Source organism: Eublepharis macularius, chromosome 2 (assembly GCF_028583425.1).
Source record: "Eublepharis macularius isolate TG4126 chromosome 2, MPM_Emac_v1.0, whole genome shotgun sequence".
NCBI classification, from domain to species: Eukaryota; Metazoa; Chordata; class Lepidosauria; order Squamata; family Eublepharidae; genus Eublepharis; species Eublepharis macularius.
The window spans coordinates 61650557-61668456 of record NC_072791.1 but is presented as its reverse complement, the minus strand read 5'-3'; the positions used below and the strand labels follow the sequence as shown (position 1 = coordinate 61668456).

The following is a 17900-nucleotide window of genomic DNA, read 5'->3' as shown; positions in this document are numbered from 1 at the left end:
TCTGGACATGAAATCTGAGTCCATTCTGAGATAGCATCCTCCTAAGAGGAGGAAGAACAGCTATTGACCCTCAGTCCCATGGGGAAGGGACAACAAGGGCGTAATATATCAAGAGCCACTGGTAGGTCCTGACTGTAAAGACCAGGAAGCAGGATCCAGTTTCATAAAAAATACCACGGGAGCTTCCCTTCATCAACCTCCCAACCTTGCCTCCTAGGACAATGGCACAAACAGGATGTAATTGTTGTGGTTCAGAGCCAAAAACACTTTTATTCCAGACAAGCTTTGGGGATCAACTAAGTTTTGATAGGTCAAGACTAGAGAGTGGGTTGCTTCCACCATTTCTGCTGATGGTTGGCTTGTTGCTTTAACTTGTTTATTATTATTATTTTGTTAGTTAAAATATTTTATATATTAAATAATTGGGCAGATTATGCATAATTTCAAACAAACAATTATATGCAGTTCTCAAACGACAAAACACATTCCTCATCCTGTTCTTAACAACTGTTAAAAAGAAAAAAAATGAAATGTAGAAAACCATGACATGGTGCTACTTTAATTTCATGATAGTTTTAATCAGATAATTGCAGGAAAACACTGAAACTTAAAACTGTTTTATGATATTATCCAGTATGTCAACTTACAAGGCTATGGTAACAGTTAAACTCATATGCATATTTACATTATGTACTCAACGTAACCAGCTATATTCTTATACATAAAAGAAATACATCTATGGCATGGAATTAAAACTAAAATCTACGTCATTTAGTAGAAAGATATAGCATTTAAGATTTTAATGGAAACAATATACAAGTGAGGCACTTTTTGAGGTCAATAGGGCAGAAAGCAAATGGCACAAAGCAAAAAAAGAGGCAGTGTTCACAAACAGGAGAACCGCCCCCACCCCTATGTACAGGTTATGCTGCAGCTCCTGATACAAAGTTTTTCCACTATGTGTTTTTGAGTTCTCAAAGCCAACACAACTATTACAAAGGGGAAGAAAAATGCCATTGACTGCTACTTAATCAGTGCACCAAAAAGCATGTGGAAGTTTTAACCACTAGGCTGCTGATCTTAATAGTACTAGTTGGACTACTGAACCATCTCCTTTATTCTTCTCCCACAAGAGCATATGCACTATTGGGATATTCCATATAGAGATTTTTATATTCGCCTGGGAATCTATTTACATAGGAGTTTTCCTCCCCTGTACACAAGGAAATATTGCCCATAGAAGAGACTGTAGGAAGAAAAATAGGAATGTTACATTCCAGTGTGCAAAGCATGTTATGTGCATTTTGTAATAGCTTAGTTTGTCTGGTAGAAGGAACAGGAGTGAAACCTATGGAGAATATCCCAAACTGTGCTTGAGAACTTCATTGGGGAAAAAAAAATCTGATAAACTTCAAGTATGAGATGTGGCCACATCTTCCATTTTTTTTAAAAAAGGAAAAGTACATCTGAAGGACCCAGCAGGGTCTATTTTTTTAATCTTCTAATTATTTTAGGCAGAACAGTTCACATTTCAGCAGCTTTCTAAATATCTCTCATGTTATAGTCTTGTACTTCCAACAACACAACTGCTAAGGAATATGGACAAAAAACCCTGTAAATGTCAAAGGATTTCCCTTCCACTCCTGTTTTGAAACTACATTTTTAGCTTAACAGCAGAAAGAAAATTGTTGGTGACACATTAGACCAACATAGAGTTTAGAATGCAATTAATTCTTAAGTTGCATAATAGAAATAATTATTTCTAGATCATGTTTGTCCAGTAGGTGGTACCCAAGTGTTATAGTATTTCTACCTCAAATCATCAAGCACCCCCCCCCCCCATAGTAGCATTCACCAGACTTGGAAGCGAACAAACCTCTATTTATCTTCATACCTCCCGTTACCATACCCCTTGAAAGGCGTCTAAATTTAAATGCCTAGGAGTAAATCTTGGCCTGATGAACTTCCTTTTCTTCCTTTTTAAAAGAGAGGATAAAAGATAAAATGTGCACAGAGACAACAATCCCATTTAGAATTAAACACACAAAACCCCAATATCAATGAGATTAAGCACGTAACTCTGCCCAGAATGCCAGGAATAAGGATCAGTGGAGTGAGGTGAAGATTCAGTGGTCTGGTTCTGGGTAAGAGAGACAACAGGTTGATGGTATAGCTCACGTTTTATATGTAGAAAGTCCTAGGCCCAACCACTGGAATATTTATGAAGGAAGAATCTCATGAGTAGTGCTTGGAGAATCACTGGTAAGCAAATACTGGCTGAACCCATAGCCTTATCCAATAAAATGTATCTTATCAGATGTGTGATTTGGCCATGCTTAAGGCCAAACACGGCTTAGGGCCATGGAGACGTGGCACCATTTTAGAGCTTGATTTATATTTGAAAATGATGTGGGTAGGGCTCTCACCCCCATGCCACAGTCTCCAGCACAATTGAGCTTCCACAATGTTTTGAAAAGTTAAAATCCAAGCTTTAAGATGGCACCATGTCCCTCTTGGCTGACTCAGGGATGTGGTATTGTCTAGTCTGGCTCTTATTTAAGAAGTTCCCCTGAAAGTAGAGCTCAAACCATCAATCTTGGCTTAAATCACACAATTCATGCAAACAGATACTGAACCAATGCAATTTGTTTTCCATTTATGTGATCATATATACCTTTTGTTTTGATTTAACAAATCAGGACTAATATTTCTTCAAGAGAAAAGAATAGTAAATGTTTAGCAGCTAAGTGGTTAAAATACAGACTGAAAATATTAATGCTCGGCTCGTACTAAGTAAAATATTAAAGCATATTAAGATTTCACAGGAAATACACTGCAGTAACCAGGAGTAGCAATATGCTGATTAGTGCTTGTAGGAAACTGTTAGACTGGTCTCTTCCTAAAGTACATACATAATTGTGTTCAAACACACAGACACACATACAAAGAGAGGGAGAGGGAGAGGCACATACACAGATACACGCTTAATACAGTTCTACAGGACTTTTCTGTACAGCCAGCAAGTTATTTTCTGGGGTTGTTGATATTTTGAATTAAGAAAGTATTTTAATAACTGTTATTGACAAGATACAGTTCTCGTGTCACCAACAAATGCAGGTTATTTCCCTCTTTTGGCAGGAGGATTAACAGTCTGTCTAGGCAACCAAGTTTAGCTGAATATATGAAGCATGAAAATCAACTGGGGTAGCAGCCTTTAAATATATAAACTGTAAAAAGAAACTAGTTAAGACTGCTGCTACAAGTGTCATAATTGCTGACTTAGGTTATTTTCCATTCAGGGTTTTTTTTTTTAAAGTACAAAACTAGAAAGAAGCTCTTAACTTCTATAGTCATCAATATATTTGTCTTCTTTTCAATGTGAAATAATACTTCAAGATGATCTATGTACACAATTTTGTCAGTTCAAGCTGTCATATAAATATAAATGCTTTCTTTAAAAAAGTATTTTACAGATAGTGTTATATACAGCTGTTCATCATTTGATCTGGGCTTGAGAAAAGGAAGTACAGGTGGAATTCTATGAGTGAACATGTATTAAGGAAAAAATCAAATACACATATACTTTGCTAAAAATGCATAGAAATAAAAAGTAGTGTGAGATTAACTATATAATAGTTTTTAATAAGAAGAACATATTGAGGACAATTTTCATTCTTCCTCCCCCCACCCATTACCTTCTAAAATGAATGACTGCTTCACTGCTTTAGAGTTTTATTAATTAAAAAAACTATGTTCAGCTATGCTGTTATACTATATGATAGATGACATTTAAGAATTCCCCAAGAATTCTCCAAGATAGCCAACTGTTAAGTTAAACATTCATTATTAATATGCTACAACAACTTAATAACAAAGTAAACCCCTCTTTCATTCACAAGATATCCACTCATTTTTCCCTTCCTGTGCTACAGTTTGTCCTGTAGAATTTTTTTTTGCTACGCAAAACATAATGAGACTAAAATTAATGGAAACACTTTTGTTCCCTTTGTAGTTTGATGAAAAAACTGGCAGCAAGTTTAACAAAATGGTAAATATACTCTTTATGACAATTATTGTATATTTATTTCCTTCCCCAAACATTTGCCATCAAAAACAATTTTGGGAAGAAACCCTAAAAGAAAATGTGTTGGTTAAGAAGGAAAAAAAATCCTTTGCCATTACAGAATCATTTATATATAAAAAATAAATGTTATGTTCTCATAAGAGCATTAGACAATTATACCTGTGCTTAACAAAACATTGGTCACTCAAGACTATATTAATTCATTTTTAAAGGCTTTCTGATTATCAGAATGTACAGAGGGAACTCAATACAAAAATGTAGTTGAAGGGGAAACAAGACTGAAAATACTGATTTGTCCATCTTGAGTAGAAACACTACTAACTAGATAAATATTGAGAAATACTATCACGGAATGTGACTGGAATTACAGCCCATAACTGCTTTGCAATTGGAAAGGGGGGAAAGGTTTAATAATTCGTACCATATATTTAGTTAAATATAAACATTTGTTATTTTTACATAAAGTTACTTCCAAAAACTATTTATAAGCAATTTAGTTGCACTTAAAATCAATTTTAGTTTCTTGCAGTCACCATATTAACTTTCCTTAATTTTAAATCAGCTGTTACTAGTACAAGTTTAGTTGAATTTTCTGTCATAGTTTATTTCAGAAAGCCCACCTACCCTCAGTCATCTAAACCACAAAATGTACACATTGCAGAAGTTGATCCCTTATAGTACTGACTGCAGTTCATACTTATTTCAGCCACCAATTGTAAGAAAAAGAAGTTCCTTTTGCAAGAACTCCTTCACACCTTGCACCATGCGCTTAAAATCAAATCATTAGGCACGGCCAGCATTCTTAAGTTGCAACAAGTCCTGCTGCTTCTTCCACAACAGGCCTTTCATCCATGATTGGTTTTCCCTTCTACTTGCCACTTGCCTCCATGAGTTAGATGTATCCTGAAAATAGAGACTGGTCAGCCCAATTTGGCTTGAGACTGATTCATCCTGCAGCTTTATGCTTTCCTCCACAACATCCACAGACCTCGCCACAGTGGTGGCATGCTCTCAAGGGGAGATAGCAGCACATACATGGTGCAATGAATGATAAAGCAACAAGTGCGAGCCATCGTAAGCAGAATTTGTCATCACTTGTGTCACATGAACAAGGGTCAGAGAAATCCCCTTCAGAGTCTGACATGCAGTGATAGAGCATGCTCTCAGCACAAAGCATGCAACTAACTTGGTATATGCATCTCTTAATAGGGTCTGGAGCATCCTGACATTTGCCTCGACCATTCTCTTCATGATTAAACCTTTCCTGGCAGTATACACAGCGGGAACGCTCGCCATCCTCTTTCCTCCTTTTTGTTTTTTTTAACTTGAAAGAAGAAGGTTGAGTTTTAAGTACCACAGAACTCTTGGAGTCTTTGAGTGAATTCAACTTAGTCCCATCTCCAGATGGGTACATATAGTCTGATTTCTTATGGTCTGTTTTAGGGCACTGCAGTGAAGAGTCTGCATCCTCCCTGTCCAAGTCATTTTTCCACATGTCAGGGTGCCTATAGTCTGCATAGCGGCGTATTAAAATATCACGAGGATTTATTCGGACAATTTCTTCTTCGTCCTGAAAACTGACGTTCCTGATTGGCTTCAGCGGTACCTGAAAAGGGGGAGGAAACAGAGACATTTCTGTATTGTGTGAAGGAGCAAGTGAACTCTCTACACCATTTAGTGATTCAGTACGTTTCAATCAAGCTATCGAACAACAGCAATCGCACTTCTGTTGGATGGCTGCATCTTTGGTTTTTATACATGGAGTGAAAAAGTTTGTGACAAAAGTGGTTTATGAAATGTATTCGTGTCTAATGTTTATAAAAAGCTCTGTCCAGACTAGGCACCACTGTACCAAGGTATTTATAATGCCTGACAGGCCCCTACCTGAACTTCACAATCTAAATCAGACAAGACACATGAGGATCATGAGGACTGGAAGGTCAAACAAAAATAAAAGGAAAAATTCTGAATCCAAAAGAGAAAATATATCAGCTGAAGAAAAGTATTTGGGTAGCTTAAACAATAGTTCATCAGAAGCAGTGCAAGTACTGCCCCAGCCAGCCCAGTTTGCTTCTGGTCTGAGGTCTATTTTATGGATACTTTTAAATAGTTTGTTTTTATATTGTTAATTTATGGTGATTTTATTTGTAAAGTGCCTCCAACAGGCCACTGTAAAGGCAGCATAAAAATTTCTTAAATGAAATCAATTAGAAAATAAGTAAGTATTGGAGAGGTGAAAATTCCAGTACCTGAGTACTACAAATAGAAAAAGGATGGATCCAAGCCATTTTTTGTGCAGACAGAGGATAAAATGAGAGTGGAATGTCTCCATTTTCTGCAGACATTTCCCTTTGACATGCAGCCTACCTGGGGGCGGGGGGGAGGGCGTGCTTCGGTGGTCCCACTCTTACTTAATGGGCTGATTCTGGAAGGTTGTGCTGGGCATTTATGCTATGGTAAGCCCCATGGCATTTATGCTATGGACTCTTGCAAGGTTCTATCTTATCCCTCATGCTGTTACATCTACACGAAAGTGCTGGAAGAGATTGTCAGGTGATTTGGAGTAAGGTGCCACCAATTCATGGATAACACCCACCTGTACTTCAGCTTAACAGCTGAGTTCGGTGGTAATCCTGAACAGGTGCCTGGAAGTGGTAAGGAAATGGATGAGAGCCAATAAACTGCAACTCAATCCAGAAAAGACTAAATTGCTGCTGGTCAATGACAAAGGAATTATTTTAAGCTGTAAGTGGTCTGTTTTCATGGTTTTTGTTTTCATGCTGGATGGGAGCTTTTTAAATTCTGGATTTTAATTAGTATCTTTTAATGTTTTGTTTTTATTATTTTTATTTTGTAAGCCATCTCAGGCAAGTTTGAGAGGTAGCATAAAATTTTTCCAAAGTAATTTTAAAAATCCTTAACCGAACCATTGAGCATCAGGGGCAACTCTTTAGGAGATGTAGAGGACATCTCAAGTAGGGGTTCATGAATTGGAAGAAAGGTCGGTGAGCTCTTGAAATAACTTTGAAGCATGCAGATGTCAGTTATGGATGAGACCCTCCCCTTTAAATGGCAATGAAGTAGGGAAATACAAAGTTCGTGTACTTCGGAAATCCTTGCAAGTAACCAAATGGCCAATATAAACGTGAGCTTAAACTCACATTGCAGACTGTTCTTTCCGGCACTTACAAATGTCCTCATAAGCTCTGCTCTCTGTACCCCCACCTGCAGAGGTGACAAGGGACAACACTTTTTCAATCTGACACCTCACCTGTGGAATGCCCTTTGTGCTCTCCTGGTTCCTCTGTTAGGCCTATATATATATATATATATATATATATATATATAAGGCTAGAAAGAGAATGTAAAAATAATTTTAAAAGATAAAACTCCTTAGTTAAAAGTAGAAGTTTAAATATATATATATTTAAACTTCTACTTTTAACTAAGGAGTTTTATCATTTAAAATTATTTTTACATTCTCTTTCTAGCCTTACAAAAATTTTATGAGGACAATTTTATGCTATGCACTGCCTTGGTTTTTAATGGTTTGTTAATTTAAATGCTTTTATGTACTTATAAGATTTTATCATGTTTTAGTTTGTGAGTTTGGAGAGGCAGCATATACAATTTCTACATAAAAATCAAAGAACAATTCTAAAAGGTGCAAAGAAAGCCACTTTTATAACCCAAGACAGAATTATTTCAAAATGCTTTATGAAGGACTAGCCCATGATTACTAAAGTACTTGCTAAACAAATGCATTCATACTGCACTTCTTAGGATGAAATGTCAAGCCAGTTACCGAAGAAGGTGTTCAGTTCATTAGCAACTAGACACAAATCCACAAAACCAAGGCAGAAATAACTTTTCCATAGCCTTCTAAAGCATCAGCTGGTGATGACAGAAACATCTTTCACTATTAATGAAAATAAGTTTGCTATAAAGTTTTAGTTTATGAGCAAAGATTAAAAAGCAAACAATCCTCTCCCATCCCTGCCAAGGGCAAAAACAAGACACTCCATTATAAGGCAGAGCAAACTTCTGCTGTAATGTTTGAGATTCAAGATGACTTATTTGGCTTTAAGTAATAAAACTGTAATTGGTCACCTTTGTCAATTATCAAAATTATATAAACAGCAGGAACATGTTTAATAGGGAAATTACTGAAATATTTAAGTAAGAAGGCACTCTCGATTAAAGTTGAGCCATATAATAGGGAACCATATAAACCTCTGCTTTTGTAATAAACTGCTTTGAACTTTGACTTGTGTAGCTTGGTGTAATTCAAAGCTCTTTAACCCTAAAAGAAGAATGCTGCGAAAAGGAGAGACAACTCTCCATAATTAAACCTAGGATGCATCATACCTGTTTTTCCCCCCTCCAGGGGTGTACACTGGGGTAGGCAAAAAGCCATGCACAGCTGGATGTTCCATCCCATGGTGTGTGCACATAGAAAAAGCTGTAAATGGTAGCAGACGTACATCTGCTAAAGCAGCCATGGGTGATTTGCAATTATAATTATGTACACCAGTGTACACTGGATATTTCCCTACATGACTACACATTATGTGTGAGCTACCTCAGGGTAACCAGGAGGACTGTGTGCCACTTAAAAGCACATCAATTATGCTTCAATTTTATGAAAGTATACAGCAGGTGTCATTTCCTAGAAAACGAACTGCAGGAACTCATCAGCATATCTAATTAGCATATGCCACACCCCCTGACATCACTGGAAGTGTGTCAGAAGGCACCATCCACCCCTCAGGCCCCTTTCCCCAAAAATCTCCAGGTATTTCCTTAAAGCAGAATGAACTCAAAGCAGCTTACCCTCCTCTGGAGAGCCAGCCCTGCTTGCTTGCACACACGCACTCACTCACTCTCACAAGTCACAAATGAAAATAAAGCAGCAGAATGAATTCAAAGCAGCTTATGTTCCTTTGGAGCCCAGCCCCACTCGGCTTGCACTCACTCACTCATTTTCTCTCTCTCTCCCTCGAGTCACAAATGAAAATAAAGCAAGCAGCAGAGCAGAATGAATTCAAAGCAGCTTACGTTCCTTTGGAGCCCAGCCCCACCCGGCTTGCACTCACTCACTCATTTTTTCTCTCTCTCTCTCTCTCCCTCTTTTTCTACCAGTCACATATGAAAATAAAGCAGAAGAGCCTGCTGCTAAAGACGAGGACAGCCAGGAGGAAAAGGAATCACGTGGGCGGGGCCAAAACCCACGTGACTTCTTTTCAGAGCTACCAGAATGCTGTTCTGGTGCATTCCGCCTCCAAATGAGCCCTGGTATACAGTATGTTCTCTCAAAAATATATTTACAACTTTAAACATTAGGGAAAGGCAACTCATTACTTTAAATATCTGCATGCATTTTAATTCCCCAAATGTGCAAAACCCAATTCACCAAATTATACATTCTTAAATATATATACTTGTATTCAATTATATTTATATTTTAGCTTCTTTTGGGGCATAAGCACCCTTCAATGTTGCTTCTCATAAAATCCTATGATATAAAATCAAGAGCTCAAAAGTTCTACCTTGGTTTACTAGCCAAACATAATTTGTGGTTATCAATGAACCTTCTGGTCCACAAGTCCACTGCTCATGTCAAATAACTCAGAGAAATCCCTCACATTGCTTTTGAATACACAACTTCTGTCAGGTCCAAAGCTCAGACAGTATGAGATATCCTTCCTCAAGTTTGGTGCGAGAGTGGGATTTTGTGCTGAGCACCGCAAACACATTTATGGAGCTCGCATAAAATACTAATTGATTGTCAAATACTAACGGAGCTGCTGCTGGTGCAGTTGCTGTGAAGTCATGGAACGTTTATAGACATTCTCACTTCCCAGGAGGAAAGCTGAGCATAATTGCTATGAACTGAAGGATTGTTTGTCTGGTAAAAGCACACATAATGTATAAGACAGGAAAGGAATAGGCTGGTTCTGGGTTGTTTATAAAGAGGATATGTGGAAAGGAAAACAGGGTTGCACCTACCCGTAACTGTTGTTCATTGAAATCTTCTGTGCAGGCACACATGGGACTGTGCATATGCAGGCCTGCTAACCGGAGGGTTTTTGTAGCTTTTTTAACCCCTAGAGGGCACTTGTCGCTTACCAGAGCGCAAGCATGGCTGCTTTCCTGCCGAAACAGCCTATTCCCAGGAGGCACGGCGCCCTCTACCCTCAGTTCACCACCGTACTCCTCAGTAAGTATGAAGAGCACTCAGCGGGGAAGGAGGGAGGGTATGTGTGCCTGTATAGAAGACCTCAATAAACAACAGTTACAGGTAGGTGCAACCCTGTTTTCATTGTCGGTCTTCTGTGCAGGCCCACATGGGAGTTTAACAAGCTGCTTACCTGGATGGTGGAGCTTGCTCTTCACTAGAATAGCAACTGCAGCACCGCTGTGCCCACTGCCATCTCTTTTCTGTCAAGAACATCTAGGGCATAATGTCTTACGAAGGTGTCTGCTGATGACCAGGATGCTGCTTTACAGATGTCCTGTGGAGGAGCCCCTTTCAGGACCACTGCTGATGTCACCTGCAACCTAGTAGAATGTGCATGTACTTCCAGCGGACAAGGTAAGTTGGCAGTTACATAGCTTAATTTGATTGCCTGTACTACCCATCCTGCAATGGTCTGTGCACTTGTCTTTTTCCCTTTATTAAGTCCTGAATAGCAAACAAACAGTTGGTTGTCTATCCTAAAATCCTTTGTATGATCAAGATAAAACAATATTGCCCTTCTTACATCTAATGTGTGCAGAGCCCTTTCCGCTTCAACTATATGGTTTGGAAAGAAAACCATTAATGTTATTTCCTGTGTTGTATGGAACTTTGATGCTACCTTTGGTAGGAACTCCATTCTTGGCTTTAGGACAACCTTTTCTGTATGGATCTTGAGGTAGGGTTGCTCTATGCATAAAGCTGCTAGTTCGCTAACTCTCCTTGCTGAGGTTATTGCCACTAGCATAGCCACTTTCATTGTTAACATTCTTAAATGACAGGTGGCTAGGGGTTCTGAATATACAACTTTTGTCAGGTCCAAAGCTCCAAGGTGTTGACATTAATCTAGTCAACACTAAATGCAATGACTATTGCATTACAATTCTCTTGGTTGGCGGGAACATGTTTCCCAGACCTTTCATGAACAGTTTCGAGGTGTAACAGGAGAACACTGTTTTTGTGCCAACTGGTGTATGGAATGCTGAAATAGGAAATAAATAGACCTTCACTGAAGAAAGGGAAAGTCCTTTGCTTTTCATTTCCAGAAGGAATTCAAGGACTTTCGCTAGGGAACAATTGATTGGGTTAATGTTCCTTTATATTGCCCAATTCACAAATTTTTCCCATTTGAATGCATGGGATTGTCTTGTGGATAGTCTTTTGGCATTTAGTATGACCTCTGCTACTTCAGTAGAGAGGTGTCCTATGGATTCAGCAGCCAAGCTGTCATTCTAAGTTTGTCTACAGCATGATGTTGTACCACTTGCCACTTTATTAGGTCTGGTTCCCTGAGAAGATGGTGAAATGTTTGGTCCGTCATTTGGCATAAACGATGGAACCATGGTTGTCTGGGCCAGGAGGGGGGTCATCACTATCACTCTTGTACCCTCTGTCTGCATCTTGCTTATCATTCTGGATATCAGAGGGATTGGAGGAAAAGCATCAAAGGTTTCCTGACCAGGTAATCTGAAAAGCGTCTCCTATGGAGTTCGGTTCTCAGCCTCCCCCTGAGCAAAACAATGGTGCTTTCTGGTTCGCCCTTGTGGCAAACAAGTCTATTTCTGGAAAACCCCATTCTTGGAACACTGGCATGATGTAAGGGTCCTTGATGAATCATTTGTGTGTGTTTGCACCAAGGATGCTTAGCCTGTCTGCGATAATGTTGTTGGCACCAGAGATGTACACCGCTAGTTAATGAACTCTGTGTTCAACAGCCCAATCCCATAGGGCCATGGCTTCTAGACACAAGGACCGGAACGCTGTTCCCCCGTTTGTTCAAATAAAATATAGCTGTACAGTTGTTTGTTAGAACTTGCACATTCTTGCCTTCCACCACATCTGAAAATGAAATTAAGGCATAACATATAGCTCTCAGTTCGAGTATATTAATGTGTAAGGTCAGTTTGTCATCTGCCCATGACCCCTGGGCTGTATATTCCCCACAATGTGCACCTCACCCTAACATGAATGCATCTGTGGTAATGTTCACTTCTGTGCGGGCTGATCCAAAGGGTTCCTCTTCCATCAAATGGTTGTCCACAAGCTACCAGTTTAGGCTTCTAAGTACCACTCTAAGGATGTTAAACTTCTTGTCCTGTGCATACTATGGCACAGTAAGCAGATATAAACCATAGCTGCAATTCCCTCATGTGTTAAAGGGATTACAGCTGTCGTGGATGCCATCAGAATTAATAATGTCTGCATCTTCCTTGCAGATTGAAATCTGTGCCTCATGGATGCTCTAACCATGCCAATCAGTTTGTGGGCTCTTTCTATGGGTCAGAAAGCTTTGTTCAATGAGGCATCCAGAACAGCACCTATAAACTGTACTCTTTTAGAAGGCGTTATCTTAGATTTCTTATGGTTTATGATGAGTCCCATTTCTGAACAAGTTTGCAGTGTTAGCTCCACCTGTCTTCATAAATCATTTTTGAAGTGTGCTGACATGAGCCAGTCATCTAGGTAGGGGTATATAGAGCAGCTTAAAGTTCTCAGGTAAGCGATGACTACTGCCATATGTTCAATGAAGACCCACAGGAGCTGTGGACAGATCAAAGGGAAGGATCTGGTACTGACAGATATTCCCTGCTCAGATACCGCCTGTAAGAGGGGTGATCTGAGATGTGGAAAATATGCATCTTTCAGGTCAACTACTGTGAACCAGTTGGGCGGCAGCAATATCATTACCGTGTTTAGTGTGGCCACATTCTGAACTGCTATAACTTAATGAATTTGTTAAGGTTTCTCATGTCTAAAATAGGCCTAAACCTTCATCCTTCTTTTGCACTAGGAAAAACTTAGAATAGAAACCCAGATGTTAGTCATCAGAAGACACTTGCTGGACAGCTCCTTTGTCTATAAGCACTTTTAATTCCAGTAACAACTTGGGTTGAGGGGTGTTGCCAAGTTTGGTAGGAAGGTGCAGACAACAGTAAGTAGTCAAATTCAACTTTATAACCATTTTTGATTATGCTGAGCACCCACACATCTGAGGTGATTAGACACCAGGCGAAATAAGAAGGCCTGTCATCAAATAGCTGCTTTTTGTCCTGTGCTAGTCAAAACTGCTTTGGACCTTGAGGTTGCTCTTTGTTAGGATGAGATTGAGAGCCATGCCTGGGCCTGTGTGATTGCTTCCTCCTAGGGAATCTCCTCTGGCCACTCTGGTAAGGATGATTTTGAGGATACATGTAGCTCTGATAGGACTGGTACTGTCTACTTCTGTAGTATTGTTGGTGTTTGAATTGTGGCTTGCTAGATCCTTGCTGGGTCAATGGGAGGACTCCGTATGATCTAGCAGTTTGCCCGTCTTTCCTCTGAGAAGACGGACAAGTCATCGTCCATCTTCTCAGAGAACAGTGACTGACCCTTGAAAGGAAAGTCCTCCACTTTATTAGGGGTCTATATCGGTAGAGCCGTGGGCCTCAACCATGCATGTCTCCTGAGAAAAATGGCTGAGGTTAACGCTCTAGTTGAAGTGTCCACCACATTCCTGCCCACACTGATCTGCTGCCTCACCAGTCATAGGGCCTCTTCTCTGATGACCTTGATTAGAAGCTTTTGGTCATCCAGTAGCTGGTCGTGGAATGCTGCAGCCTTGTTCCACAAGAATATTTGATACATGCCCTTCACAGTGGCATAATTGGCGATCTTGATGTTGAGCACAGCCGACGAGTAGATCTTTCAACCGATGCCATCCAATTTCTTCCCTTTCTTGTCTGACGGCGTAGAGTGTGGACCTCACCGTTGTTTTGACTGCATCTTCTCAGTGACTAGTGAGAAGGGGGGAGGGTACAATGAGAGGAAGGGACAGAGTTGTCCTTAATCTTATATAAGGCTTTGGCCTTTTTGGTCGTAGGTGTATTAGAAGCCGGCTTCTCACATAGTGAGTTCATTAGCTCCAAAAAGCCCTCTCTGACTGGGAAAGTCATGCTCGAGATAGTCCCTGAGAACAGGTGCTGCAAAATCTTGTCTTTGGGCTTAGGCTCTGAGAATGTGGTATCAGTCTCTAATGCCTTGGCCATCCTCAGCAGTTGTCCCAAGTATGATCTAAAATCATCAGTGGGAGCGATTTCACCCGTATGACCCAGAGCCTTGTCAGGGGATGGGTCGGATGCACTGCTTGGGATAGTTTATCCACCATATATGTTGGGTTGTTTCTGAAAGTTGGAAAGCCATCACAGAACCTTGGATGAAAAGTGGTCGCATTGCTGACCCACCCTGTAGATCCTTATGTGACGTGATAGATTTAGTGTGGCAAGTCTCTCCTAGGTCCACCCTGTACTGCAGTGGTGTATCCTGTTGGTACCACGGGGAACATCTATGAGAGCAATATCGCTCCGACTGGGTGGGATGGAAAGTCCTATGCATTACCAGCTGTCCTGGAATAGAAGGGGTCCTGTATCTGGCTGACAGTGTCCTAGGAGGCTCCAGCATCTCGATGTTGGATGCGTGCCAGTCAATAAGTGCTTTAGGCTTAGTGCTGTCCTTCTTAGACAGGTGCTTGGTCTTTGACCGAGCCTTCTTCCTTGGGGGCTCTATGGGGGCAGGCTCTCAAGCCTTGAGGGCTATCGGATCCGACACCATAGGCAGGATCGCTTCCTTCAACTTTGCCCGTCAGATCCAAGATGATGATGGATCTGAAGAGGAAGATGATCTCGCAGAATCCTAGTGGAATCCAACAGGCTCAATGTCTCTTGGGAGATGGAGGGGAGTCGGATCTGAGGTGTTGATGGTTCTGGTGGGCTGGGCTGAGCCGAAGCCGATTTAGAGACCTTTGGATTAGGGCTTGATACAGTGCATGTCCATTCTCAGAAGGCTGCTTTCAGGTGGGTGGCCCTTTCTGCATGTGCAGAAGAGACAAAGAGAATGACCATCAATTTTGGTCATTGTAGTGTTGCATTGGGTGCAACGTTTGAATAAGGCTTTTTTGGCCACACTCATGACAAGATGAGGAATGAACGCTGACTCTCAAGAAGATTCCAAGAGGACGATCACTACAAAACCTCTCTTGCTGGCAATGAAAGAGGAACTGAGGGTAGAGGGCAACTTGCCACCCGGAAATAGGCTGTTTCAGTGGGAAAGCAGCCACGCTTGCACTCTGGGAGACAATGAATGCCATCTAGGAGTTAAAAAAGCTACAAAAACCCTCCAGTTGGCACAACTGCACAGAAGACTGACAATGAACCCTAGAAAGAGGAACACCAGAGCGGGCAGTAGTTTTAACTTCCTGAGGGAATGATAAGGTAATGTAAAGAGAGGTAGAAAAGGCAGTGAGTTCAGTCAGATGGAAACCAGTACAGACGTTAAGTGAGGAAAAATTCATGCAGGACTTTTCACAAGAATCTCATACTGTTGGCATAAACAGTGGATTTGTGAGAGCAGAGGAAAAGGAGATGAGGAAAAGGTAGTAAGGAAATATAAGTCATAAAGATGAGTGAACTTTTGCATATTAAAACAACAAGCTATTAAATAAATTTCTTACTCTGGAAGACATCTGCTTTTCAAGTTGAAGATCTATTACCTGATTTGGCTGGCTGTGGAAGTAGGATGTTCTTGAGTTCAAATCTTCAAAGGCTGAGGATCTTATACATGAACCCTTGTAAGGATCATTGCTCACTATAGGTTCATGTTGGAAAAGATGATCTTTCAATAGCAAACTAGATGTGTTTTCTGGAATTGCCTGGAAACAATAAGAAATATTTTTCTTTTTGCTGTACTTCTGGTGGATCCCTATTTAAAGACATATATTGAAATCAAAACAATGCATATATTAAAATATTCTATTACAGACACAGAATATTTATTAAAGGTAACATTTATGTAGTATCAAAATATACTTTTTAGTTAGCATATACAGGCTTGAGGACAGCACTCCTTTAAGAAATCTACTTATGATCGTAAAGATACAAATATATCCTAGATGAGAATCAACACATCAATCCTACAATTTCCCATGATTACATGATGTGGATATGGGACCATACAAAATCCCATCTTTTATTTCCTAGTTGGTTATGTATACATCTAACTAACAGTGATGTGCAGATGATTGTATGTGACCCTGTTGTCAAAAGCAGCAAGCAACTACTTACTAAAGCAGTCTTGCAATTGGGCTTGACCAACAACCATGAACAGCAATTGCTCCTGGCAGATCCCTGAAACAGTGTTTCAGTCTCCCATCTGCCTTAAAGGTCCACCAGAGCAGGTGGTAGGTAAATACTTCAAGCCTCCTTTTTAAAGACCATAGTAGGGGCAAGAATTGCCATGCAAGTTAACTCTTCATAAAGGCCAAAAGAGTATTTTTAGGCCACATCTAATGCTACTACATACATGTATAGATATCACCATACTTAATGCATAAGAAATCAATGGACAAAATCAATTTTTCTTGAAAGATATTCATTCTGTGAACTAGAGGCAGACACTGTATTTTAAAGGGATTTATCTCCGAATCTACTTCATAAGCACCAAAGGATTTTATTATTTATTTATTATATTCCGCCCTCCCCTATAGTCAGAAGTTAACACTTTACCCGACTCATTGTATAAGATAGAACTAGAACATAGTAGAACAGTGGTCACCAAGAACAAAATCCTGTTCACCCTGAGCTCATTTGAGGAAGAGTGGGATAAAAAATATACCCGCTGTATTGGAATAATCTTCTAGAATGGCTGCAGAACTTTCTTTCTTAGCTCATATACAAATGACTTGGCCTAACGTTAGTACTGGACAGAATCGACTAATAATTTCATGTTACTGTACTTAGTTCAAGGTATTGGTTATCATGTACAAAGCTCTTCATGGCCTTGGTCCAGCATACCTATAGGACAGCCTCCTTCCCTATGTTCCTCCATGGCAACTTTGCTCATCTGAACAGGGTCTCTTGCAGGTACCACCCTGCACCTGGGTGAAATCAACAGCAGCCTGTACACGGCATTATCTGTGGTGGCCCTTACCCTGTAGAATGGCCTGCCTGGGGAGGTCAAGAGAGCCCCTGCTCTCCTAGCTTTCCACAAATGATGTAAAACCAAATTATTCAAAAAGGCTTTTGTATTGTAGGGGGGGGGGGTCTCAGATGCTTTGCTAATGAGCTAAGGACCATAGATGTCACCATTATGGTGCCTTCCATACTATATACTGTTTTAAATATGTGCTCTTATGAGCTATCTGTGCCTCATGTTGTCAGCCTTAGAACTGCCAGCCCTAGAATTGCTTATGTTCTATTTCAGCATTTCTTCAACTCTACTGGATTCTTGCTAATGCTATGTCTTTTAAACTTGTGTTTATTTACCCTATGGCATTGTTTATGGAAATGTCCTTGATACTGACTGTACTAATCTCACATTCTGTAATCTGCCTTGAGTCTCAGTGAGAAAGGCGGACTATAAATGACATAAATAAAATAAAAATAAATACGTTTAAGCAAAATCACCTAGCATGTTTGGAAAATACTGTCTACTGATATTTGAAAGTTTTTGTTTCCTCCACCACCTTTGAAACCATACCACTAAAATTTGAAGGAAAGAAGACCTTTTTAGAAGAGTGCATAGCAATATGTTCCAAAAAATGAAATC

At 40.0% G+C, this 17900-nt stretch overlaps 1 protein-coding gene across 1 annotated transcript in view; it reads right to left on the bottom strand.

The window, feature by feature from the left end:
• Positions 1 to 563: 563 nt before the first annotated feature.
• Positions 564 to 17900, bottom strand: part of SPRED1 (sprouty related EVH1 domain containing 1) — a 128689-nt gene continuing 111352 nt past the window's right edge. Inside the window, exons 5-6 of the mRNA XM_054971845.1 lie at positions 15847 to 16005; positions 564 to 5690 (exon numbers count right to left, since the gene is read on the bottom strand). Coding sequence (XP_054827820.1) covers positions 5031 to 5690; positions 15847 to 16005 — 819 coding nt within the window. The 3' untranslated portion in view covers positions 564 to 5030. The remainder of the gene's footprint in view (positions 5691 to 15846; positions 16006 to 17900) is intronic.